The sequence below is a fragment of the Haliotis rubra genome, unplaced genomic scaffold (assembly GCF_003918875.1).
Source record: "Haliotis rubra isolate DU_JTF1 unplaced genomic scaffold, ASM391887v1 Scf83, whole genome shotgun sequence".
In the NCBI taxonomy this organism is placed as follows: Eukaryota; Metazoa; Mollusca; class Gastropoda; order Lepetellida; family Haliotidae; genus Haliotis; species Haliotis rubra.
The window spans coordinates 360,614-388,444 of record NW_025767557.1 but is presented as its reverse complement, the minus strand read 5'-3'; the positions used below and the strand labels follow the sequence as shown (position 1 = coordinate 388,444).

General features: G+C 43.1%; 1 protein-coding gene across 1 annotated transcript; it reads right to left on the bottom strand.

Moving 5' to 3' along the window:
- On the bottom strand, positions 1-25,035 carry LOC124262242 (CD82 antigen-like). The gene is made up of 9 exons (XM_046696725.1): positions 24,931-25,035; positions 11,409-11,483; positions 10,749-10,958; positions 8,762-8,836; positions 7,922-8,029; positions 6,598-6,660; positions 5,716-5,847; positions 2,051-2,134; positions 1-1,558 (listed from the first exon to the last, which is right to left on the bottom strand). Exons 1-9 carry the CDS (start codon positions 25,018-25,020, stop codon positions 1,502-1,504), a joined length of 894 nt encoding a protein of 297 aa, XP_046552681.1. The 5' UTR covers positions 25,021-25,035; the 3' UTR covers positions 1-1,501.
- Between the last annotated feature and the right edge of the window lie 2,796 nt (positions 25,036-27,831).

Here is a 27,831-nt window from a genome sequence, read left to right as displayed (position 1 = left end):
TTCTCTATGGTATTAATGAATTTTATTTTTTAGTTGGCATTTTCTTATTTGTAAAATGAACGTTTCATTATGTACAATGATGTGCAGTTTTCCTCGTGGGTGTATAAATATGGATATAAAGATGTAAAATAAATAAAGACTTTGCAATATACAAATCAAACAAGTTTAAACAAAGTAAACACTGGAAATGGAAGTAATATTTCCAATATAAAAAAATCATTCTTTCTATAAAATAATGAATATACTGGTGGATAATTATATTTCACCATAAAACAACAATAATGATGCAGTAAGCTACATGTAAGGGTTTTAAATAACTCACCTGAAGACTACATTTTGTCATATGCATTTTGGCAACAATTTACAAGACTTAAAATAAATTAGTTATAAACTGTGTACGGATTTAGACAGTATGCAGGCCGGTTTTGAGTTATATAGCTCCACAAACTGCCAAATTCACTAACGTATATTCTCAAATATTCGCGAAAACACGTGAGTGAGTGAGTTTAGTTTTACGCCGCACTCAGCAACATTCCAGCTATATGGCGGCGGTATGTAAATAATCGAGTCTGGACTAGACAATCCAGTGATCAACATCATGAGCATCGATCTACGCATATGGGATACGATGACATGTGTCAACCAAGTCAGCCGCCTTTTACGACAAGCATGGGTTACTGAAGATCAATATTCTAACCTGGACCTTCACGGGTCGCGAAAACACGTAACTAATTATTGGTCTCACATGGAGTTCTGACATGAATGTCCTCATATCTGTGTTAATATCAGGTTTTATTTTATAGAGTTCATTTAACAAACCAGTAATGCATGACTATTTCCTAATTTTGAATCACTTAGTTTCGGATCGGATGTGAATCCACATATATTTGGTGAATGTACTCATAACATAGGTGTAAAATAACTTAGCATAGATGCAATATATCTTAGTTGAATACTTAATTAAACTCCAGAGGTATCCCTCGAATCGTCATAATCGCCATAACAAGATATATTATCAATAAACCTCTAGAATTTCTTATTATAATAGTGGAGCTGAGAAGTATTTTCCATAACTTTAAACATACACTGAAGTTCCACATTCCAAAATCTCTCTGTACAAATATTTGTTGTGATGTGAAAAGAACCAATACACAATGAGAGAATTATGCTATAAAGAATATCATACAATATAACAACTAAAAGTATGAGGTGGGATATTTACATAAAGTTACACACCAAGGGAATAGTAGCAAAACATCTCTTGGATTCCAATTGCAAGCTCTTGGGTTGGAGGTTTGTGTTTATTTGCAATGAAGTGATGAATCGTGACATTCACCACAATACTGCCTAACGTTTAAAGCCGAGACCTTCGTTACATTAACATGATTGCTCAATCAACAGCTACTTGTAAGTAACCTGGAGCGCTTCAACACGTCATATCACGTCATACACGTCATATCACGTCATACACGTCATATCACGTCATACACATTATATACCCTCATATGTCATCGCCGCTGGTTCTGCAGAGACACGCGGCAATAGTGATCCCGATTATCTGAAAATGATCAAACAACAACTCTTACATTATGTAAGCTTATTGCAATGCTTCAGAAGTTCAACCATTATGAATTGAACAGATATTATTTCATTAATGCAAAACAAAATGTGTTGGTTTACTGTTTAACGCCGCACTCAGCAATATTCTGGACCAGATAATCCAGTGATCAAACAGCATGAGCGTCGATCTACGCAACTGGGATATTGACATGCGTTACGTATGCATATATTTAAGGACATGTGTTCTCCTCTCTTACTGCCTGTTTGTTCCAGTTGTCATTTTCTTAACTCAGTACACTGTTAAATTGGTTTTCGTGGGTGATAGATACACTCGCGTCATTTATGGAAACATTATGATGGTGCCTCGGTGGATCGCAGCAAGGCTGAAATGTGGCGTTCAAGGATTGTCACTTACATTTACGTTCGGTCGCAATGGGTTGAGGCGTGTGTGCTTGGAAAAGATTTCATTTAGATTTCCAGAGATACTTACTGTGATGGCAATGATGACTGCCTCCACGATGAGGAGCACCACGCTGTACTGCCCAACAGTAGCCTTCAGCTTGTTGAAACATCCCTGTCAGATATACAGACACTTCGTTATACAGTTTGTTGGTAACTTGTCGCAGAGTCGACAATAAATGGTCAGTAATATATGTATGGTGTCACCAATACGTCTGAAATTACAATAATCCGTCTCGTACGAAGGGACGTTTAATATTCTTATTGATGACTAAAGGAAACAAATAAAGAATAGTCAGGTGAGTTTCTATTAATCTATATACGCATTTATTGATCAAATTATTACAGAAGGACCTCATGACTAGCCAAAGATTATAAATTCAGCTTGTGAATATTCCTCTAAGGGAAGCAACTCTGAATGGCGAGTGCCTCAGAAATACTGTAACACACGTGCACACTAAAATCAATTCTCAACTCTCGAAATGGCTACATCAACCAACATATGCACTATTAACATCATATGTATGTTTCATAAGGTAGTTGACAGTGTGTATGTATTTCATAACATAGTTGTCAATGTGCATATGCTTCATAATGTAGTTGTGAATGTGTATATATTTCATAATGAAAATGTCTATATGTATAATTTTCATAATGTAGCTGTAAGTGTGAATATGCTTCATAATGTAGTTGTGAGTGTGTATATGGTTCATAATGTAGTTATCAGTGTGTATATGCTTCAAAATGTAGATGTCAATGTGTATATTCTTCAGAATGTAGTTGTCAGTGTGTATAATATTCATCTTCATAATGTAGTTGTCAATATGTATAATATTTATGCTTTATAATGTAGTTGTCAGTGTCCATATACTTCATAATGTAGTTCTTAATGCGTGTGTATATACTTCATAATGTAGTTGTCAATGTGTATATGCTTCAAAATGTAGTTGTCAATAAGTATATCTTTCATAATGTAGTTGTCAATATGTATATCTTTCATAATGTAGTTGTCAATGTGTATATGCTTCAAAATGTAGTTGTCAATGTGTATATGCTTCATAATGTAGTTGTTAAAATGTATATGCTTCATAATGTAGTTGTCAGAATGTATATGTTTCATAATGTAGTTGTCAATGTGTCTATGCTTCAAAATGTAATTGTCAATGCGCATATATATTCTTCATAATGTAGTTGTGAGTGTGTATATGCTTCAAAATGTATTTGTCAATATGTATATGCTTCATAATGTAGTTGTTAATATGTATATGCTTCATAATGTAGTTGTCAATATGTATATGCTTCATAATGAAGTCAATATCTATATGTTTCAGAATGTAGTTTTCAGTGTGCATATGCTTCATAATGTAGTTGTTAATATATATATGCTTCAGATTTAGTTTCCAGTGTGCATATGCTTCAAAATGTAGTTGTGAGTGTGTATATACTTCATAATGTAGTTGTCAATATGTATATACTTCATAATGTAAATATGTCAATATGTATATGCTTCATAATGTAGTTGTCAATATGTATATGCTTCATAATGTAGTTGTCAGTGTGCATATGCTTCATAATGTAGTTGTCAGTATGTATATGCTTCATAATGTAGTTGTCAGTATATATATCTTTCAGAATGTAGTTTTCAGTGTGTATATGCTTCATAATGTAGTTGTCAATGTGTATATGCTTCATAATGTATTTGTCAATATGTATATGCTTCATAATGTAGTTGTCAGTTTGCATATGCTTCATAATGTAGTTGTCAGTGTGTATATATATGCTTCATAATGTAGTTGTAAGTGTGTATATGCTTCATAATGCAGGTGTCAGTGTGCATATGCTTCATAATGTAGTTGTCAGTGTGTATATATATGCTTCATAATGTAGTTGTAAGTGTGTATATGCTTCATAATGCAGGTGTCAGTGTGCATATGCTTCATAATGTAGTTGTCAGTGTGTATATATATGGTTCATAATGTAGTTGTCGGTGTGTATATGCTTCATAATGTAGTTGTCAGTGTGTATATACTTCATAATGTAGTCGTCAATGCCTATATATATGCTTCATAATGCAGTTGTCAAAATGTATATACTTCATAATGTAGTTGTCAGTGTGTATATACTTCATACTAAAGTTGTCAATATGTATTTGCTTCATTATGTAGTTGTCAATGTGTATATGATTCATAATGTAGTAGTGTCATAATGAAGTTGTCAGTATATATGCTTCATAATGTAGTTGTCAATATGTATATGCTTCATAATGTAGTTGTCAATGTGTATATGCTTCATAATGTAGTTGTCAATATGTATATGCTTCATAATGTAGATGTCAATATGTATATTCTTCATACTGTAGTTGTGAGTGTGTATATACTTCATAGTGAAGTTGTCAATATGTATATACTTCATAACGTAGTTGTCAATGTGTATATTCTTCATATTGTAGTTGTGAGTGTGTATATACTTCATAATGTAGTTGTCAATATGTATATACTTCATAATGTAAATATGTCAATGTGTATATTCTTCATATTGTAGTTGTGAGTGTGTATATGCTTCATAATGTAGTTGTCAGTGTGTATATGCTTCATAACGTAGATGTCAATGTGTATATTCTTCATATTGTAGTTGTGAGTGTGTATATACTTCATAATGTAGTTGTCAATATGTATATACTTCATAATGTAGATGTCAATGTGTATATTCTTCATATTGTAGTTGTGAGTGTGTATATACTTCATAATGTAGTTGTCAATATGTATATACTTCATAATGTAAATATGTCAATGTGTATATTCTTCATATTGTAGTTGTGAGTGTGTATATGCTTCATAATGTAGTTGTCAGTGTGTATATGCTTCATAACGTAGTTCTCAATGTGTATATGCTTCATAATATAGGGGACGATGGGGTACCCTAATGTTTAAAGCGTCCGCTCGTCACACTGAAGACCCGGGTTCGATTCCCCACATGGGTACAATGTGTGAAGCCCGTTTCTGGTGTCCCCCGCCCTGATATTGCTGGAATATTGCTAAAAGCGTCGAGAAACCATACTCACTCACTTATAATATAGTTTCAAACCGTATATACTTCATGTTGTATTTTCAAGTGTATATTCTTCATAGTGGTAGGGGGCGGTGGGGTAGCCTAATGGTTAAAGCGTTGGCTCGTCACACCGAGGACCCGGGTTCGAATCCCCACATGGGTACAATGTGTGAAGCCCATTTCTGGTGTCCCCCGCCGTGATGTTGCTGGAATATTGCTAAAAGCGGCGTAAAACCAAACTCAGTCAGTCAGTCATAGTGGTAGTGTGTATATGCTTTTTTACGTAAGTTCAAAGTGTGGATAAGCTTCAGTGTGTAGCTGATATCTGCAGTGTGCGGAAAAGTTGTTTCATGGCATATAAACTTCATAAAGTGTTTGCTGCTGTGAATATGTTTCATTATTCGTTTGTTCTCTAGAGTACGACAGTTACTATGTACAGTTACTTTATTGTGGTTTGCTATGGTGTGTTTACTTCATTTTGTAGTTGTCAGTGTGTATTCTTGGAGAATCTATTTGAAAATATAGGTTGGTATGTGTTGCAATCTTTACAATGTTTCCCTGTTATGCAAATTTTGAACTTTGTCTGATTGTCAGAGTACCAAAGTACGAAGGTACATGCCGTCGTAATAGTATATTTCAATATCTTACCTGAGTATGCAAATATAAACTTTTAGTTTTGGTTCCCAAGGAATCCTTCATGCACTCGCTCTTGTCTTTAGGTACAGGATCTTCTGGATTTCTATCCCCTGTCAGCACGCAGCATGTAACGGGTACCTTCCCCTGTAACGTAAGCGTTAGAATGCTTGTCAACCGGCCCGATCTGAGGTGCCCTGTGGTAGTTAGAGGATTGTTGGCTTAGGTATGTAAACATTTGTGACCCAAGATTATTCATAATGTTATCTCTTGCAGACCAGCCTAAATAGATGTAAGTTGGACTATTCCATTACAACAGTTGGCATTCATATTCATCATCACATCCTCTGTGTGACAACAGGCAAAGACGGAGTATAAGACAGATAACATATGGAAAAAGTTATTTAAACATTTTATTTGTGTGTATTGAATAATAAAATGATATGACTGAAATGACGTTAAAACATATCACTGACTAGTGGTTGTTTGAAAGGTGAGGAAAGTAGAGGGGAACCTTTAGTTATAAATTTTCAAATTTGTAAGAAAAAAATATTGTTATGTAGAAAAATTACTGTAACGACATATGACACCGGTGATATTTTTAGGATTCTTCATATTTCTTAATTCTGCATATAGAAGCATATCATGGCTAGATAACGAGTACCTACAGTTCATATTCCTTTAATATCTGCCAAGGCTTCTTTTAAGTATCAAGCATTCAAGACATTTTTAGCCAAACGCAAAGCAACAACGCAGATGTGCTATATTCCGATAATGAATACAGAACGCGATATATCGATCTTGATATAAGTTAACATAGCTGCTGAAGCGCTGACAATACAATTGCACTTTAAAGCGGTCATGTCACAGAACGTACAACAGCCATGAAAGACTTGCCTCAGTGTCATTCTTGAAGACTGGCCTGTAGTCTGTGAAGTTGGAAACACCACAGCACTCGAACTATAAAGACAAAAAGTGTCAAAGCGTATCAACGAATGAAATTCCTGGGAGGACTGTCACTCGACAATATTCCTTCTATGTGACTGTGGATAGACATTATTGAGGATGAGACAATCCGGAGGTTCATGCTATGACAAAGCATTGTTTGTAACGTCACAAAGTCACATTTGATAGCATTCTAACTATATGAAGGCGGCTTGGAATCAATCATGTGAAGAAAATCAAGTGTTGGCATCTTGGGCATTAATCGTCGAAAATGGGATACGACGACATGCACCGACAGGATAACCACCCAATCCCGTTAGTCGCCTCGTACGGCAACCACCGGTTGCTGAATATCAGTTCTGGGCCGATTAACAATCCATGCCGTTGATGCACGACGGGACAATATTAACCTAGTCATTGCGACTGAGAAACACACCCATCTATGAATCACTCCTGAATATGTCTATATGCAAACATGTTGGAAACCTTAAGCATATCAAGCAAATCACCCAACGTTTCCTATTAATGGAAGCACTTGTATCTCTTTTACTGGGGATTGTTGTGTATGCTTATAGACACCCTCATTAGCTGTTTGATTGGAAACGGTTATATGGCTGCATCTCATTTGAGATCATGTAATTTTTATTGGAATTTGTTTAACCCAGAGTGTTCATTATAAATGCTCTTTGCTGTTGTAATTGGTGTGTGGTGGTGTGTGGTCCTGTGCTCAGAGCACAGGTAAGAATCAGTTGAAGTTTAGCAACGTTGGCAGTTTGACTCCTGAGAGTTTCTAGGACTTCAGTCCTGCCCCACAAAGAAGCACATGTGATACATGTGGTCTCACCTTAGGCAAATAAGTATGTTCAAAATTGCTTCTGTCCACCCAGCAGTATAGCGCCTGACAGGCGACCGGTTGTGCTCTCAACAGGGAGTGTTCTGTACTCGTTGACCAGGGGTAATATGTTAGCGCTTTGAGCATGCAATGTGCATGGATAAATGCGCAAAATAAATGGACTATCATTACTAAAGATTCAGGGGAAAAGAACAAATAGGATATTAACTGAGGAGTGGGAGTCATATGGATGGAACAGCTGAGTATTACACAGTTTTTCAATAAGATTACATGAAGGATATCGATATCTGTGGGTCCAGCCGATCTAAGCAACATGGACCTAAGATGAGACTATTTGCTTTCTTGAGGACAAAGTATGCTCAGTGGTGATCCTGAGCATGGTGGTCACCACAGTAAATGTCTGATTGTTCAGACAGAACGTACCGTAACCTGAGCATAATCCCATGGAAGTGTGATCATCGTTCTGTCTGTTGAGTACTTGCTCTGCAATGTTTTCCTTAGGGCTTCTTCAAACGGCTTTACGTCTTCAGACTAGAAACACATAGAAATTCGTTTATAAACATTATAGTTTGTGAGTATTTCGACACGTGTGTAATATTTTGTGTGGTTCTACAAGTTTTACATAGATATTTAATTACAAAGAAAACCGAACCAGGAGCCATGTACTTCAGACTACAATAATTATATATATATGTCAATGATATTGGTTCTCCAGTGATCCACATACTGTTGATATGTGCTTTATTTACTTGCGAATTAAGGCGACAGAACTTTCCACAATCATATATCATCTGTGGTAAAGGCACATTCCATAGTAGGATTCGGACTATTGCCACTACCACATAGAAAACAATGAACCATAAGGTACAAGGGAAAACAAAATTTGGCTTTGGGCACAATTTTGGTCCCCGATGTGTACAAATGCCACATGTCTACCATTAAGTGTTTTGAAAGGCTTTCGAAAGCCTCGAATATTTCAACCTTGGTCAGATAGCGTCTGGGTCGTTGATGTTATTCTAAGCCCTGCTGGAATGATGAAGTCATATCATATCACTTCACTTTTGGATGGTTCATGCCAAATTAAATCTTTACGCACAAATCTAGACGAGGCGGTTAGACTGATTATATATTTTTTGGTTCAGTTGAATAAACATACGTATTTCAGGACGGAAATACAATTTTCCGCAATGCAAATCATCACGACTGGATGATAATTTGTTTTTCAATTTAGTTGTGTCATAGATAATATGTTGTTCGGCATACCTCCACGACGAACAAAACAGTGACAACAAAGGCTCCGACTTCTCCGATGACAATGATCACAGAAAAGGTGATGTACTGAAATTAAAAACACATGTTCATGATACGACTCGGCACTATGTAGAGGACAAACCTGCATCACCTAGTTTGACGGACCAGAATTAAGAAAAGGAAATGCGATTGTTTATAAATCTGCAGGCGTGGCGTTATTGTTCTTCAAAGTTACATCACAAGTGACTTAAAACGTTATTTAGCTTTTGGTGTGGCCAGAAGACGTCGGAACATATTACCAACAGAAACTGGTGGTTGTAGATAGTCGTTACCCTTGCTTAGGCTGCTAAAGTATCATTGAGTGTTACGGTTCAACATTATCCTTGCTCGGAAAGTAATTTGTCGGTGTTTATCACGGTGATCTATTATCATTGGTTTAATTCCAAAGAGGCAATATGTATTCCCATAAACTGTTTTCTTTGCTTAGTAAGCATCGTGTCAATGTAGGATGCCGTGATCCATCATCTATAGTGACATATAAAAATGCCACGATTCAGCGGCGCCAATCGAAATATTGCTATAGGGCTTCAGGAAGCAGGACAGACTCAGCATGCAGTTGCCCGTCGTATGAACGTACACCAGAGCAAGATTTCTCGTCGCTGGGAGAGATATCACCAGCAGAACTCCGTCGAAAACAAATCTGGAAGTGGACGACCCCCGAGTGACCACTAGAGCCCAAGATCGGTACATCCGGGTACATCACCTACGTCATCGTACAGCTACAACCACCAGTACCGCCAGACACATGCCCGGATTATCCGCACAGACTGTCAGGAACAGACTCACATCGAGAGGCGGGTTTGAGAGCACGAAGACCGTAGTTGGGCCCTGTGCTACGTCAGCTACATCGACAACATCGTGTTCAGTGGTGCACCAACGTTCAGGTCTGGACTATGGCTAATTGGCGTCGAATCTGATTCAGCGATGAATCGAGATTTCTGTTGGAACGACGCGATGGAAGAATGAGAGTGTACAGACGACGTCATGAACATTTTGCCGACGCCTGCGTCCCCCCGACCGATTTCGGAGGGGAAGCGTGATGATTTTGGGGATATATACTACACTGGAAGAAGTGATTTGGTGATGATCCAAGGCAACCTGACTACGCAACGCTACTATGCTGACATCCTTCGTCCACACCTACTTCCTATTCTCAACCGTCAGAGGAAGCTGTTCCATCAAGATAATTCCAGACCAAGCACAGCACGTGTCACGAGAGATTGCTTCATAATCACAACATCAATGTCCTGCCATGGCCTCCAGTTCCCCAGACTTAAACCCAATCGAGCATCTTTGGGGTACTCTGGACAGGCGTGTACGACAGCGTCACCCTCAGCCGCAGACCCTTCAACAACTTGTCCATGCACTACAGGCAGAGTGGACTGCAATTCAGCAACATCAGATCCAGAGACTTATTCGTTCGATGCTGAGCCGATATCGCGCAGTACTGAACGCCAATGGTGGTCACACTACGTACTACCTTCAGCGCCACCAAGCGTCTTTATGTGATCTTCTATCTGACTTTTTCCGATACATCGATATTTGGACATTATCCATGCGAAGTTTCATTGCATTGCGTGGATTATTAAAACCAATACAATGTATCATAATAAAGAAAGCAAATTAGTTTAAATTATTATATGCGTTTCTTATTTGGGAGAGTATATATTGTGAATCACGGCTTCCTGAGTTTGGAAACCATGTTGCCATGCACATTTCCATCTATTTTGCGTGCATCCACCGTGTCAATGTTCACTGTCGTGGACCAGTATCTTCTCTTGAAGTCCCAGGTTCGAATCCCCACATGGGTACAATGAGGGAAGATTATTTCTGGTGTCACCGGGAACATTGCTGAAATCGGCATAAAACTAAACTCCATACATTTGAATGCAACCACGTCCACGTGTAGAGCTGTTAAGGAAACTGTTGTTTTTCTTACCAATCCAAGCAAGCACCTGTTCCTGGCAGCAGCACCGACACATCCGAAGAAGCAGACCAGCAACACAAATGCCCCGAAGCCAATGATGATCCAGGCACTGTTGGTAAGATAGTGACCCCGTTGATCTAATTCAACGAGATTTAGGAGTTGTGCTGTTGGAGGGTGAACCTTCAAAAAGATCCCAAATCCTATTGTGGCCATTCCCACAATCTGAAAACAGTCAAGATCCAAAGTTACTTCTTTGTAACATGTAATTAGGGGTTGGGTTTGAAACAAGAAGTTTTACAGATGGAATCACGTACATTTCACTTCCTCCTTTTGTGCCGGTTAAATGGGATTGGCCATATTAGTGTTTCCCTGGGCGGGATGAGTAATGTTACAACAATTAAAGTGAGGACAGAACGTATAGGCACAATAACTTTACCGACTATTTAATATCCTAGACTATTCTGTCAGAGAAAGGTTTAATCTCTTTTTTGGTTTTGAAACAGTCACGTTGCCGGAGAAAAGGAGCTGTTTTTGTTTAACCAAATCTCATAATAGTCTTAGGGAATGTATGCTTTTTTTGTTAAAGACAAAATATCAACAATATGTACGGGATTTGTGCAATTCTTGGGTCAACATAGTCAGGATATTTTACATAAAATGACACGTACTTACCGCAAAGATAACATTAAAGAAGATAAAAAGGCAACTGAAGGTCTTTCCGCAGCAGCCGTACCCCATCGTTGTGATCTGTACAGAAAGGGTGGATCGTTATGCTTGTTCATCTGACATTAAAGTAGTGCTAAATGGAAGACCCAATCCATAAGTGTCATGGTGTGCGAATGGTGGCGATCATTTTGTTTTGACTACGAGTAGTAGAGGTAATGATTGTTCTGGACCAAGTCCAACAAAAGCCTCTGCAAAGCCTTATTTCCCAAATAAGGCTTTGGTCGGACCCTTAGCTCTTGCTACCATTACCCCTACTGCTTTCCCAGCCTATAAAAATTTCAAGCGACAGCGGGATACGAACTCCACATGTACGCGCCGCTTAACTACCGGAGACATGGCTATGCCGTGTTGACAGGAGGTAACACTGTGCCGTACGGTACGATCAATAATTCTTCTCTTACAAATCCTCTGCCTGGCCCATCCCTCAAGTAGTACAAGTTCGGCTCGTCTACTTTTATGTCCACTTTATCTATGTTGTAAGTTTTGACTGACCATATAGGATCGGTGGCTCGCTTACGGCTATCACCCTCGTGTTCCCCCGGCTGGTATAGATATCTCACTAGGGCCCTATCTGGTATCTGCTTCTCCTTCCCACGCAATGGAGCGGCCGACTCTGACACTATCGATTTTAGTTTGATAGCGTCTGCCGGTTTCTTGCCGGTGAGACGGGTGACTTCATGGTTGATTGCCGACACCACCTTAGGTAACCTCGTGACCCATTCAGTCGATCGTTTTCCCGGGGCGGCCAACTCCCTCGCATACTGATGTCCGAATAAGCGCTCAGCCAAAGTCCTATTGAATCTCTCAACTATGGCTTGGCTGCGATGGGCTCCAGCCGTGCCACGCCTGACCTTTGTATCGTGTTTGGCTAGCAGTTGTGACACGGCACCCATGAACTCCCGCCCGGGGTCAACTTGCAGCTCTGTTGGCCACGCCAGCGGACTGCGTTTGTATATGCGTTCGAATCCTCTGGCTACCTGGACCGAATCTTTCGTGGTCAAGGGTTCGGCTTCCTTGTAGCGACTGGCTACGTCCACTACGGTTAAGGCATACTTGTACCTCTTGTCGTGGGGTAGGAACAGTAGGTCTGCCTGGTGAACGCTATTAGGTATGTTAATACCGAACTTCCTTCTAGGCACGTAGCGTGGTGGCGGCAAATAGATCTGCCACAGGGCTTGTTTTTTCAAGCCACGCTTTGGTCTCCTCCGGCGGTACTCGCGCCATTTTAGCTAACTTATCTACAGCGCTAGCTCCTTTCCAGTACCCACGCGGGCTATAGTAAATAGCCTCAAACTTTCTCTGGTTCCGTGACATGTCGTCCCGACAGGGTATTTATTTGTATCTATGTTCTTGGTTCAATTTTCTCATGCCCGTACGCGTACGTGTTTATCCCATCAATAGCTATCCAACGTTTAGTATCCATAGGCGACAGGGACGTCTTGTTTATTGTCAGTCCGTATATCTTATGGCCATCACTTCTAAGTGTGTTCATTTTATGTCTAAAGGTACGGGTCTTGAACAGGGCTTCCTTGAATCTGGCGTGTTTGATGTGTTGTTTCACCACGTACTTCTTAACACCCTTAGCCTTCCGGATCTCACTATTGTCGGCTTTCAGTATGGAGTACATCTTAGGTCTCAAACCTATGTACTCGGCTATGGGCGTGCCAGCACACTCGTCCTTCATCTTACCTAGGACCTTTTTTATTTACCGTGCTGTGTATGGCATGGTCCTTGGGGTAGTCGCTGGTGTCGTACAAATCGAGGTGTTTTTTCATGTCCTCGTACACGTCCTCGGTTCGAATCTCCATCAGCAGGGAATCCATGTCAGTGTACAGCACTTCGCACCTCTCGTCGTACTGTTTCTTAAGCTCGTTGTAGTAAAAGTCGTACATCAGGTGTTTGGATAAATCGAGGATGCTCATCCCCACGTAAACAGGCCGGTTGAATTTTATGTGGCTTTTCTTCATGTGTAGGGCAACTAGGTCATCGGTGAATATCTTGCTACGGTTGAATGCCGGACTGGCTATCAGTCTCCTGAGCTTGTCTTCCTCATTCGACCGAACCAGCTTCACGGTCACGCGTTTCCTCAGGTTTTCCATAGTCTTACCAAACACCGAGTTGTTCATGAGCTTGTAGAGATTTTTCTCAAAGTCACTGGTGGCAAGCTTTCGGAGGTCTGTGTTCATTCTGATGTAAGGCTCCATCCAGGGGCTCTGGTCGAACATGAGCACCCTGTGTATTTTGGTCAGCCTCATACCCAACGACAGGTACAGCTGTAGGTTGCGATAGTGAACGATGTACTTGGTCTTATTCATTAAGTTAGGCACGGGTTTTTCAACGTCTGCCACTCGCCCACCTAATAAGTTATGTTGGTACTCAGACATCCAGTCTGGGTTAACCCTCATACGTTCGGGGGCCAGGGGGTAGCTGTTGTGTGATGTGTGTAATGCCTTGGGGTATTCCAAGTCAACCTCGAGGATATAACCTTTGTTCGAATCTGGTGCGATGCTCATAACATCAATGGGTGTCGCCCATTCGAATCCCCCCTGTGGGTAGATACTGGCTCATGGCCCAGCCGTACAGGTTGTTGGCGTCGAGGTAGAGAATGTGATTGGTTGGCTTGCTAGGGTCGTAGCCCTTCACGTATTGATTATTTGCTTTAGCGTATCGTTTGGTTGCCATACAGATCCCGCCTCGCAAGCCTTTCTCAATGAATAGGTGCATGTCGTAATCTGTAAGCAATTCCAACTTAACTCCGGTCTTTTTAAGCAAGGCATCCCACGACAGACCTGGGCTGGTGTAATACCATGCGGGGTCGAGTTTATACTGCTTGAAACATGTCTGCCTAAACGTCTCAAACACGTCGGCTAACAGCAGTACATCTGTCCTCAAGTACAGATCGTGATAGTCACCCAGGTTCTTACAACCCAGTTTATTCCATACGTTAATAGCGTGCGAGTAATCGTCTTGGGATATTGCCGAGTCTGTCAGATTGCTGTAAAATTCTTTGATGGGGGGTAGTCTGGTCTCGGCGAACTTGGCCCAACTATCCATGTACTCATAGGGATACACACCCTTCCTCATAAGCAGGGGTCTAGTCTCGGCGTCTGTGTATCGATCGGTGATAGGGAAGGTATCGTTGGCCTTGACCAGACTGCCTAATGAAGACAATAGAAATTGTACTGAATCTATGAACCTAAGACCGTTTAAGCTGAAGGAGATGTATCTCTCCATGTTGTTGGGAATGCACGTTATATTACCGTCGATTTTCGCGATGGCCTGCATGATTAAGTGAGAGTCGTACCCTCTCAAGTTGTGAAAGACAACGGGGATGTTTATTGTCTTAGGGGTGATTTTAAGCTTGAGGTTACACGCGTTATGAGCGGCGCCTCTATACTTACCGGTTACGTGACAGTGATCTCTTACCGAATCACCGTTAAGTGGTGAGTCGCACACGTGACAATTAGTGCTACAGGCGTGAGCTAACCGGTCGGCTTGGCTCATACGCATGGGAGCGACTCTATACAACGCGTTCCTAATAATTTTTTTCTTCCTCCTGCAAACACTTAAGAAACCTTTCAGCCGCGTCAGGACCCCTATACACTACCGGAGCTTTCGTTTCCCCGTCACATCGGACGACCACGTATCCAAACCCACAGGCCTCATGCTCCTGTGTTTTATGTGTGAAGCTCTCACCTGTGGGAGTATCCCCAACAACCTTAATAGGTTTGACCAAGGCCTCAAAGTCGGCGTATATGATATAAGGCACGGACATTTGGTTCTTGTGGTTGTCGAATTTTAGGATATAATATACGATATAAGCGAAACACAGAGAAATAAAGGTTAAGTTGCACACGACAAACACTTCAAATACCATAGCTATAACTAAATGCTAAGTATTTATACTAAGCATTGCTAAGCTTTGCTAAGCATTTGCTAAGCATTGCTAAGCTAAAACACCCTATAGGCCACGGGTTGGTCGGTCTTGAGCACGAGCTTAGCGTGTTTAGTTTCAGCGAGCTGTTTCTTCACCCGTTCCCGTTCTAATTTGCTCATCACATCGTTCTCTCTCAAACACTCCTCGAACGAATCCCTGTCCTTGCAGTGAAATAAGGCCACCCATCGCGTCTGCTCCCTGAGGTCTTTCAACACCGAGTTGAACTTCTGCGTTAGCACCCAGACGCTGTGATTTGCGTGTCGGCCGGAGAAGGCCAGGTACGATAGCATGTCTCTCTTTTTTTGTTATCTCGCGATTAACGCTGCAGTCGTCCAGTATGAACAGCGTCGACTCCCCTTTAAATTTCATATGGTAAGCTTTCAACCAGTCCTGTAGACGTGGCCCCGGATCGACTCTGTGTACGTCCGGGTCCGTCATCACCCAAGGTCTTTCCGTGTACGTTTTATTCATGCTCAGAGTAGGGCACATGATAACGATGTGGTCGAACACATCCCTGTAGTACCCCTCCAACATATCCAACACGAAAACGGTCTTCCCACAGCCAGTCTGCCCGCACACTATGGCGCAGTGTGGGTCGCGGGGCAAATTAATAAATGGCTTGCACGAATCTCCCATTGTCTATATTAAGTTGCGCGTCCATAATAACGTACAGATATAATTTCAACTTGCCAGCGGGTTGAGCCTTCTTGGTAATCTGGATAGTAATCCCCTCGCTGCCATTGTCTATACGGCGGCCGCTACCGTGTAGTTTATCGTCATCCGTGGATCGCATGTCCAACCACAGCGCGTACTTGTTGGTTAAGTATTCACCGATTTGCACGGATGATAGGTCCAGGTCTTTGGCTATGTATGGATGTTTGCTCGGCAGCTTTTTTATCTCATCCCACTGCTGGTACGCCCTCATACCATGACTGAACAGCTGGTTGGGCACGCCCTCGATGGTCACTTCCACCTTTTCAATCTCGGGGTTGAAAAACTTCTCGCTGTCCCTCCGGAACGGCTCGTAATCCTCCACTGGGATGATCAGGATACCTTTCATCGATCGCGCCGGCACGTTCAGGTTGATATTCCACACAGTGTCGCTCTTATCCCGCACGATGGATCTATGCCTCAGTATGCGATCGTACAGGATGGCCACATTCCCCGAGTACTGGTTTCGAACCTGCCTGGCCAGCTCCGGGTTAGTGACCATGTCGAACTCCAGAGAGATGTTGTCTATGGTATAACTAGCCTCATCGCCGTTCGGCGTACGCACTACTTTGCTGTAGTCGTTAAACGTGAGCTCGTATTCAAGCCTATCACCCAGCGCGGCCTGGTAAAACGGCGCGTGTTCCGTGAGCAACTTCGAAGTCGAAGCGATGCACGCAGAACCTGTTCCCCGTGCGCACGCTTGGCGATAGCCTTTTCACCGTCCGATAGCTTGTCTAACTGGTCTGCCGTGAAGGCATACCCAATGCGCGACCTGGTCGATTTGCTGATGCCCTGGTACACGTCATTGACGCGTTCTCCCTCGCTTTTCCAGAGGTCCCTGTAGCAGTGAAACACGTCGCTGTCGTCGATGCTCAGCACCTCGTTACCGGTGATCTTGATGGTGGTTTTCTTGATGATGGCTCGACCTACGTTCCGCACTAGCTCGCGTTTGTCGTTGTCGGAGGTCAACGTGAGGTTGAACGCCAGTCGAACAGTGCCTGGTACAATGAGGTCATTCGCGCCAAGGTTTGGAAATCTAACCAGCAGCGTTTGATTCTGGTCTATCTTGCTGGGATTGTTGGTGATGGTCACCGACTGACGCACGGCTTTGACCCCTAGTGGCTCTCTCGATCTTCTGAAAGGATCTAGTTTTCTACCGTACATTGTTATATAAATGAAATATATAAGTTTTAATACTAAATAATGGCCGAGTATATCCCTATGGATGATATGTGGGATGATAATGCCCAGGCATTCGATGAGCAGGAGACCTCATTCACTACCCCCTTAAGTACTGAACTTGTACAGTCGGCCGTCGATGATTATTACGACGCAGTTGAAAATAAAGACAACATCAAGCCGTTGGGGAGGGACTATTCCAAGTTTATGGTCGATAAGAAGGGCACGCTGCGATTGAAGGCTTACCCGTGGGCTGATATCATAAAAAAAGACGGGAAGCCATATGCTTTGTCAACACTCACAAGTCGCCCTGGTGGGAGTCAACTGCTCCGTGGGGAACTAGGCTTCATAGATTACGGTGGCGCACGGTCTAAGCTTCCCCCGAAGGTCGTCCAAGATCTGCAAGTAGCCAGGGCCAATACTGGGGATGCTAAAGAAACATCGGACAGTATCGAAAAAAATATTGGCTACGTACCATGACAAACCCTTGCCTGGGCTCGAATTTCCCCTGAGGGAACTGCGAGGTTTAGACGAAGCCTTGAAACATGTACGCGGAGAACTCGTTAACAACATGGGGAAACTGAACGAAGTCGACGAGCGCATCGCTCGTGAGAAAATAAAACTCACCGAAACTGAAGACGATGATATGAAACGTCGTATCGAGGAGAGAATAAAAAACTTGGAAGACGAGAGACGGACTCGGTTGGAATCCGCTTCCTCAAACCGGGAAGCCCTCCGATCGCAGATCAGCCGAGTACGGGAAACCATCGATCGAGTTCTAAATGAAGACACCACGCTAGCCGACAGGATTCGGACCCTGTTCCGGGAGCAAGGGATCACTATCGCCAGCATTCTGACTGCATTGGGCTTCATACTATCAACCCTGGTGGTGTCACTGACAGGGGGTACCCCCACGTCTACACCAACAACACCACCAAGTGGGGGGAACTGGATAAAAAAACTAGGGGAAACCCTGGCTAAACTGGCTGGTAAGGCCGCCGAAGCCCTACCCGGCATCCTGGGTAGCATCGTCTCGTGGTTGCTGAGCGCTCTGGCTAAAACTGCCACGTGGCTTAGTCAAAACCTGTGGGCAGCCATCGTCGCCGTGGCGGGTCTGGTGTACGTAGCGGCTAAGGAATTTTTAACCAAATGAGCCCCAAAGCTACCCCACCAACCACCAGGGCTGTTTTACGATCGATGTGCTGCTGATTGGAGGCTGCAGACTGGGGCTGTAGGTGTGTGTGTTGAACCCTAGGCTCCGGGGGTGGCGCTACTATACCCGTTTCACCGGTCGTGGGTGGTGGGACGTGGGGGACGTTGACATCGAGGTTGACGCCCAACTTTTGACCCGCCGTGGCTATAACTATTTCGTTGTTGTAGCCCACCACTTTTTTTACTCTCAGTTGCATATCACTCGGAGCCATGTACAGTCCCACGTCGAACACGTAGTCGACTTTCGACCTGGCATATTCCAACACGTCTTGGTAGCGTTTGATGGCACTCGGGAGATCAACTGGAGCATTAATAGCATCCTCAACGTTGACAACGAACTGTTTCTGAGCGTCGTAAGCAGTCCCCTTACCTAGGATATTGGAACGCGTTTGCGTCTGCGCACCCAACAGCGCCCACACGTACGTTCGAATCGAGTCGTTTAACCTGATGACCCCGGCACGAGTAAACCCTTTCGATGTGTCCAGCATGAACTTTTTCCAGTCATCCGCTGCCCCCCTGCTCGAACCTCCAGACTCTGTAATCTTTGCTGTTGTCGAAAGCCATGTAATGGTCATCCCACTCGTTTGTTGTGATATGATACGACTTGTATCCCCATTCTTTCAACTTCTCGCTGGCTTCCACGAGGGGCATATTGTGAACGATGGGGATACCCAACCCGTGGTTCGGTCCCGGCAAACGCCAATCCGTCTTCGTGTTTAGTTCGAATTCGTTGCAAATACGTTCGTAGGCCCGTCTATCGTACTGGTTGTTTACTGCATTCCACGCCTTTTCTTGTGGGAGCGGGGCGCTGATCTCTTTGAGGATATGTCTGACCTGGTAGTACACGTGAAACGTGAACACAGACTGACTCAGTGGGCCACGCCGAGTGTCGGTCAATGCCACACCACACCCCGTTGTAGCGCACCACACGGCGAAGTTGAGTTGATTCTGCCAGAACTGCATCGGGTTGTTGAACCAAGCGTGAACTACCTTAGCGTTAGTCACCGAAAACTTATACTGACCGAACACATCTATGAACTGGGTGTTGAAATACAACCCATCAGCGACCACGATCTTCATGTGGGGGAAATCTACGTCCAGTTTAGGGTAAAACACTCCAGGGGAGTACATTTTAAAACTATTATATAATGAGTTTATATACTCTAACATGTACATAACACTTCCAGGAATAACGAGCGGCGAGGCCGTTCAGCTGACGCACGCGATCGATAACACGTCGGGTCAACTCGAAGTCGCACTGTGCGATATCACCTACCTACCACGATGGACTAACATCAACGCTAACAACAATAAACTGTTCGTAGGTGGCGCTAGCAACAAGATAATTGACGGTTACTACAGCGTGTGCTCTCTAAGCGACGAGGTCTTCAAACCCCTGGGAGCCGAACTCAAGATGAACGACTCAAACGGTACAGTGGTGTTAATCAACAACGGAAGAAACTCCTTGAGGCTCGGTCGACCACTGGCGAGGACACTCGGTATACAGCCTGACGAGATAAAACCAACGACTACCGCCACAGGCACGAAGTTACCCGATCTAGTACCGTACCGAGAGCTGTGTATTCATCTCAGCCAGGTTAGCACAACGGACAACATTCAAGGGGGTCACCCTTCCACTATACTGAGAGCCGTACCGGTGAAAACGGAGAAATACAACGACGGCAGAACCGAGTCGTTTTCACCGCGGCAGTATAAGAGGTTAACCCAGGGCAACATCCCTGAGCTGATAATATCGGTGTTAGATATAAATCATAATCTCGTGAATATAGGATACCTCAGCGTAACGCTGCACATAAAATGACCAGCGCACAAGGTCCCGGAATGAAGTTGAAAAAATGCATCAATGTGGGGATCTCCGATCTCGGGGACACACGCGGATTCGACGACCCCGGAGTAGATGGTAAAGTGTACGCCTTGCAACTTAAAAACAGCATTTACAAACGCGTTGAAGTCCCCTCCGGTGGTACTAGCAACCTAAGTGATATAGTAGATACCACAAGAGCGGCAGTCAACACTAAGTACACCCTTGTCAACACCGGTGATGATAACTGGATAATATACCCATCGTTCGGGGGCAAACTGTTCGACTTAGACGATGTTGAGAGCAACGTGACGGCTATCACCAAAAATAAGCCATATACACTCGTCTTCACCGATGATGACAAGTGGGTGTTATTACCCGATAAAGCCGACTGGTTTCTCAATATTAAGCTCGGCTCCCCCCTACGTGTTCACGGATAACAAAGACAACCACCTAAACAAAGTCGTGAACAACGGAACCCTGCTCGTGGCTTACATCCCGACTCAGAGACGTAGCGTAGTCATCAGCCCACTCGCCAGTATGGCAGCCCACATGCTATCGAGTAAAGCGGGCATGCAAAACGTGGTATTGCAGTTGGTGTCTGAATTCGAAGGCGTGGTCAAGATCCTGGAGAGTCTGCCGGCGAACTCAACACTTATCATCCAAGTCTACCTAGGGGAACCATCGCGGGATGATGTTGAAATCGTGAAGGGGGTCAAACTCCGGTGGGGGAAACAACAACAGTATCACGTTTGCAACGTTTACGTGCGGGTGGGTGCCGACTCCAAAACCAGTCTGCAGGGAGTCAACGTGATCGTGGAAGACACTATATCACTAACCAAGATATTCCTACCCGACAATATACACTTCATGGGGGTGCACTTCACCCCTGAACTATTATCAGAAAACCAGTTGGAAATTATATCGTAATAGTATTATAGCAATGTCTTGGCTTCGACCCAACACTACACTTAGCGATTTAGGGGATACGGAGGGATTCGATCAACCTGGTGAGGAAGGCGCCTTATACATCCTGCACTTGAAAGACAACGTGTATAGGCGGGTGTCGTTATCAGATTTTAAAGAGCCTGAATGGTTAGTCAACTTAACCCTCACCTCACCTTATATCTCCTTGAAACAAAATAATACTATCTCCGGGATTAGGAACAACGGCATGATTATAGGATCGTTCGTTCCGGAATCTAGTGTACAAGTCGTACCAATACCAGACCACTCGGGCAACATGTTAGCTTCCAGTGGGAGTGTAAAGACAGAGATAAAATTACTCGAAGACCAAGAGGTTTTTAGAAATGTCGCGGAAAACTTCACATTCATCATAGACGTCTATCTCGGAGATACCTCGTTTCCTGGGCATCGTCACATTATAGATGATATGTTGATACGGTGGAAAGACAGGGCTAGTAACCAACGTTGCCGTATTATTAAGGTATCGGGAAATAACCCTGTACCAAGTCTTGAGGGGGTTCGTCTCTTTAATGGGCGTAGAGCTAAGACCCCGCTTTTTTACACGTACGCTGATCTAAGTATTATCGGCTTTAAGTACATTAATCGAAGGTTAAATACAACCCAATTAAAATATATTATGGGGTTGAGCTATATCCCTGAACTAGTACCAGAACACTAGTTGGAAACTAGATCGGCTATTAACTGAAACCCAATTAAAATATCTTTTGTAATATATATTATAGGATGGGACTGTACCCAGGCATAGATGAAGTAGCGAAGACCCTGGAAACCGTAGACGGGTTCCGCTTGAGACAATTATGCGATGTAAGACGCCAACTAGAACAAGACCGCGATAAGCGGAAAGCACTATATAAGAAGTACCATAGAGCTTTCAATGCCGTGGACGGGACTGATACTACCCTTATGGCAGCTAGCATGGGTCTAGGGGTGGCAGGTGTTGGGTTGTTAGCTACCATCGTGGCCGCACCTATAGTGATGGGGCTAGAAATAACAGCTGGGGTGACAGGGGTGTTGGGGTTGGGGCTTAAGCTTGTATCCCGCAGACTGCATCGTAAAGCATTGAAGCACGATGAGATCAGGGTTCTGGCCGAAGCAAAGCTGAACACGGTGAGTGAGCGTATTTCCACGGCACTCACTGACAGTAAGATCTCGGAGGAGGAGTTTCGTTCAATCCTCTCTGAACTCACAAAATATGATAAAATGAAACAAGAGATTCGATCCAAGTCTCGTAAGTCTGCTATAAGCGAGGACGAGAAAAAAAAGTACATAGAACAGGGGGTACAAAAAGCCCGGCAAGCCTTTATAACGAACACCAAAGAGATCATAGGCGATTCACATTAAACTGTTTCATCGAGGTCAACGTGACATAGTGTCATAGCCGCACGTAGAGCTATACAACATAGATAAAGTGGATGAACCTACCTTGTATTACTTGAGGTATAGGCCAGGCAGAGGAGTATTGATCGTAGTGTTACCTCCAGACAACAGCACATGATGTGTGGGTGCGCGTGATCTACCCGTTAAATTGACCTACTTCAGTTAAGTCCGCTGTCACGTGATGCGTGGGTGCGCGTGATCTACCCGTTAAACTGACCTACTTCAGCTAAGTCCGCGGTAGCTCAGTCGGTTGAGTGGTGCGACCCCATTATATATAGTCTGCGCAAGCTGTACATGTGGGGTTCGTATCCCACCGTCACAACTTCGTGTGATGTGAGGTTCTCTCATGGTGAGAGACACAATTCCCCTTGGGAGGAAGCGCAATACATTTCTATTTCTCCCTTGGGGAATTGTGGCTGCCGGGGGACATTTTACTAATTTTTCATAGTAGGGGTAATGGTAGCAAGAGCTAAGGGTCCGACCAAAGCCTTATTTGGGAAATAAGGCTTTGCAGAGGCTTTTGTTGGACTTGGTCCAGGACAATCATTACCTCTACTACTCTACGGTAAGAACTGTTTCTGACACTCTTCTAACGCTATATTTGTTTCAAAGCTTATTATGTACAGTGTGTTTCTATGTTACTTTCTCTCCCCCCCCCTCTCTCTCTCTCTCTCTCTCTCTCTCTGTGTATGTGTGAAGAGAGAGTGGGGGAGGGAGAGGGGAGAGAGAGAGAGAGAGAGAGAAACGCTTCTAACGCTATATTTGTTTCAAAGCTTATCATGTACAGTGTGTTTCTATGTTTCTCTCTCTCTCTCTCTCTCTCTCTCTCTCTCTCCCTCCCTCTCTCTTCACACATACATGTATGTGTGAAGAAGGGAGATGAGAGGGGGAGAGAGAGGGAGAAAGAGAGCGCGGAAGAGAGAGAGAAACGCTTCTAACGTTATATTTATTTCAAAGCTTATTATGTACAGTGTGTTTCTATGTTACTCTCTCTCCCCCTCTCTCTTTCTCTCTCTCTCCCTCTCTCTCTGTATGTGTGAAGAGAGAGTGGGTGAGGGAGAGGGGAGAGAGAGAGGGAGAGGAGAGAAAGAGAGCGCGGAAGAGAGAGACAAACGCTTCTAACGTTATATTTATTTCAAAGCTTATTATGTACAGTGTGTTTCTATGTTACTCTCTCTCCCTCTCTCTCTCTCTTCCTCTCTCTCTCTGTGTATGTGTGAAGAGAGAGTGGGTGAGGGAGAGGGGAGAGAGAGAGGGAAAGGAGAGAGAAAGAGAGCGCGAAAGAGAGAGAGAAACGCTTCTAAGGCTATATTTGTTTCAAAGCTTACTATGTACAGTGTGTTGCTATGTTACTCTCTCTCCCTGTGCGCGTGTATGTGGGAGAGAGAGGAGGGAGAGGAGAGAGAGAGAGGAGAGAGAGAGAGAGGGAGGAGAGGGAGAGAGAGGGAGAGAGAGAGAGAGAGGGAGAGAGAGAGAGAGAAGGAGAGAGAGAGGGAGAGAGAGGGAGAGAGATAAAAATCTTTTATGGTCTGCTTAAAGCAGAAATAATTTCTGACTACATCACGAGCCTGTTTATAAATCACCATGAGATTGTGATGACACCCGGTGTTCACAAAACTGTGAGTTTCCTGCTCCACGAGTGGCACCCATACGAACAAAAGCCCAAAACAGAAATCCGGAACGAAAGAGTAGGCACAGCAACAAGGCGGAAAAGTTAGATTGACATTGTTAAATCACGACATGTTATTGTGCTCTTATGTCATTGGGGCACGCAATTAGCCTCGACCCAAAGCCGTTGATTTAGTGCATGCTGCACATTCATATTTATGATCAAGTATATGTTACCTCATGCTTGAAGCTAACGTATTTAACATTAAAACAACGTTATAAGAGGATACTTTTTCTATTTGCTCTACGCAAAATCACTTTTTGTGAAGACAACTATACATTACCAGGAAATATTTTTTTAACTTTTGTAAATAAAATGGCTAAAATATAACATTATTAGTTTAACCCTGCAACACTGTATTATAAGCCGTATTACGACTGAGTTATTACGCTGCTATTAGCTATATTCCAGAAGCATCATGGCAGGGGACCAAGAAATGGGCTTCTCACATTGTACCCATGTGGGGAATCGAACCCGGGTCTCCGGCGTGACGAGCGAACGCTTTAACCACTAGGCTACCCCACCGCTGTTCAGCTGAAGTTAAGGCGAAATATATACATAAGAAACACCTTACCTGTTTTATGTACACTCTCTTGATGCCCAAACTCTCCGTCGCATAGACTTCTGTATAGTTTCGAGGAATTCTGGGTAAAGCAGCTATCATTTATACATCCTTGTCGAGCTGACTCATATGCCATCCATAGCGTAATGGTATAAACCGGGAAGAGAAAAGTGAGACTTGTTCAACTATTTCCTTATTTTCCTTTGAATTGTGTCAACATTTTAAGCTTGAATAACTAACAATAGAGTCACTCCATAACTGTTTTGTTGGGCAAGGGTTGGGTTTTTCGACGACACATATGTTTTTATCAATTGCCAAGTGTTATCAGAAAAAACTGAAATCACGTAGTTCATCGTTAATGCGTTTTGATAAATGTCCAACCTTAGTGTTCTGTAATTTACCAAAGATCCTCTAAAAGACACAAGAGTTGCTGTTTATTGTGCAAGTATGTGTGTATTCATGGTGCAACCCGTAAAGATCCAGGTTAGAATTGGTGTACAGCAACACATGTTTGTCGCAAGAGGTGACTAACGAGATTGGGTGGTAAAACTCGCTGACTTGGTTGGCACATGTCATCGTACCCCTGTGTAGATCGATGCGCATGATGTTGATCACTAGAGTGTCTGGTCCTGACATGGAAAAGTGTTGAGCGCATCGTCCATGTAGCTGGAACAGTGTTGATCGCGACGTTAAACGACAAACAAAACGCGTTCATGGTGCGCATATATGACACGTAAGTGGCGGCTCTTTTGACCTTGACATTTACAACACCACACACGCAGTCGATGAGACTTGGATGTACATGTATGAAAAGAAAGTACAGTGTGGACAGCCTGGGTGTAAATGTATGCTTATTGACATAATACCTGTTGGGTTTGTAATAGGAAAAACATCAATAACAGTCAGTGAAATGTGTAGTATATTTCTACTTCCCGAATGTATGTTTCCTTATGAGCAGTCCGCCCAAGCGTTATTTGTTACTCGACATTTTATTGTTGTGGACCCATATAATTTCTATATGTGTGTTTAGTGTCCTTAATCATCGTGTTCAGTTGGTCTGTTTATGTGATGAATTGGACCTGCCATGTGATCGCACGATCTGTACATGGGTTGAATGGCATTTGTCCCCTGGTAACAAGAATTCTACATGGGTCGAGTGTACTTGTCGACTGATTACACGATCTCTAGATGTGTCGAACGGCACCCATCTCCGGACTACACGATCTCCACATGTGTCGAACGGCACCACGGATTATGTGTCGAACGGCACCTGTCTCCGGACTACACGATTTCCACATGTGTCGAACGGCACCTGTCTCCGGATTACACGATCTCCACATGTGTCGAACGGCACGTGTCCCCTGATTGCACGTTCTCCACATGTGTTGAATGTCCACTGTCCCTGATTAAACGATCTCTACATGTGTTGAATGTCCACTGTCCCGTGATTACACTATCTCTACATGTGTTGAATGTCCACTGTCCCTGATTACACGTTCTCCACATGTGTTGAATGTCCACTGTCCCTGATTACACGATCTCTACATGTGTTGAATGTCCACTGTCCCGTGTTTACACTATCTCTACATGTGTTGAATGTCCACTGTCCCGTGATTACACTATCTCCACATGTGTTGAATGTCCACTGTCCCGTGATTACACTATCTCTACATGTGTTGAATGTCCACTGTCCCTGATTACACGTTCTCCACATGTGTTGAATGTCCACTGTCCCTGATTACACTATCTCTACATCTGTTGAATGTCCACTGTCCCTGATTACACGATCTCTACATGTGTTGAATGTCCCCTGTCCCGTGATTACACGATCTCTACATGTGTTGAATGTTCCCTGTCCCGTGATTACACGATTTCCACATGTGTTGAATGTCCCCTGTTCCGAATTACACGATCTCTACATGTGTTGACTGTCACCTGTCCCGTGATTACACGATCGCTACTTGTGTCGAACGGCACATGTCCTCTGATTACACGATCTTTACATGTGTCGATTGTCACCTGACCCTGATTACACGATCTCCACATGTGTTGAAAAACGCTTGGCACTGTTTACGTGATGTTTTGTCCCTTTCGCCATGATCTCTACCTGAGTTGAATTGTATCCCAACATTTCCAAGAGATCTGCATGATTTATTTGCACCTACATAATACGCTTTCATACACTTTATTAAGTATAAGAGAAACTATTGTACAACTATTGTCAGACTGTAAACGTGACGCATGTGTATGGCTTACACAACAACGGCTTAAGAAAGTAAGCCACCAGTGTAATAATCGATTGTCGGTCCTTGCACATACAATGTCTAAGTTTAAGAACTTCGTGTGTGAGAAACGCTAACACGTACCGAGTTATTCCCCTTACAATGTACGACCCGATTGTACTAGTATTTGAATCTACGACGAAACGAGTTTTTACTTTGTGTTTCATCATCATTTATTCCGTATAGATGTCCATGAGGCCAACGGTACAACACGTGTAAAATGTGGGTGAACATACATACTGCGCCACAAACAAAATTCATTTGAATATTACATATTGCATTTACATTATTTGGGTTTCTTACGATATTTAACGCTTTTAGATTGATCTGATTGATTTTTGGTCCTGGATATATAAAAAGTGTATCCCCATAGTAATCATGTAAATGTAACCCGTGAAGATCCATATTAGAATTAATCTTCAGTAACCCATGCTTGAGGCGACTAACGGGATCGACTGGTCAGGCTCGCTGACTTGGTTGACACATGACATCGTATCCCAATTGCGTAGATTGATGTTCATGCTGTTGATCACTGAATTGTCTGGTCCAGACTCGATATTTTACAGACAGCCGCCATATAGCTGGAATATTGGTGAGTACGGCGTAAAACTAAACTCACACACTCATGTAA

Coding starts and splice junctions, on each gene's coding strand:
- LOC124262242 (XM_046696725.1), bottom strand. CDS start 25,020: ATGATAGCTGCTTTACCCAGAATTCCTCGAAACTATACAGAAGTCTAT. Junction 11,484..24,930: donor AGAGAGTGTACATAAAACAG/GTAAGGTGTTTC, acceptor CTTTCTGTACAG/ATCACAACGATGGGGTACGG. Junction 1,559..2,050: donor CAGTCATCATTGCCATCACA/GTAAGTATCTCT, acceptor GATCATTTTCAG/ATAATCGGGATCACTATTGC.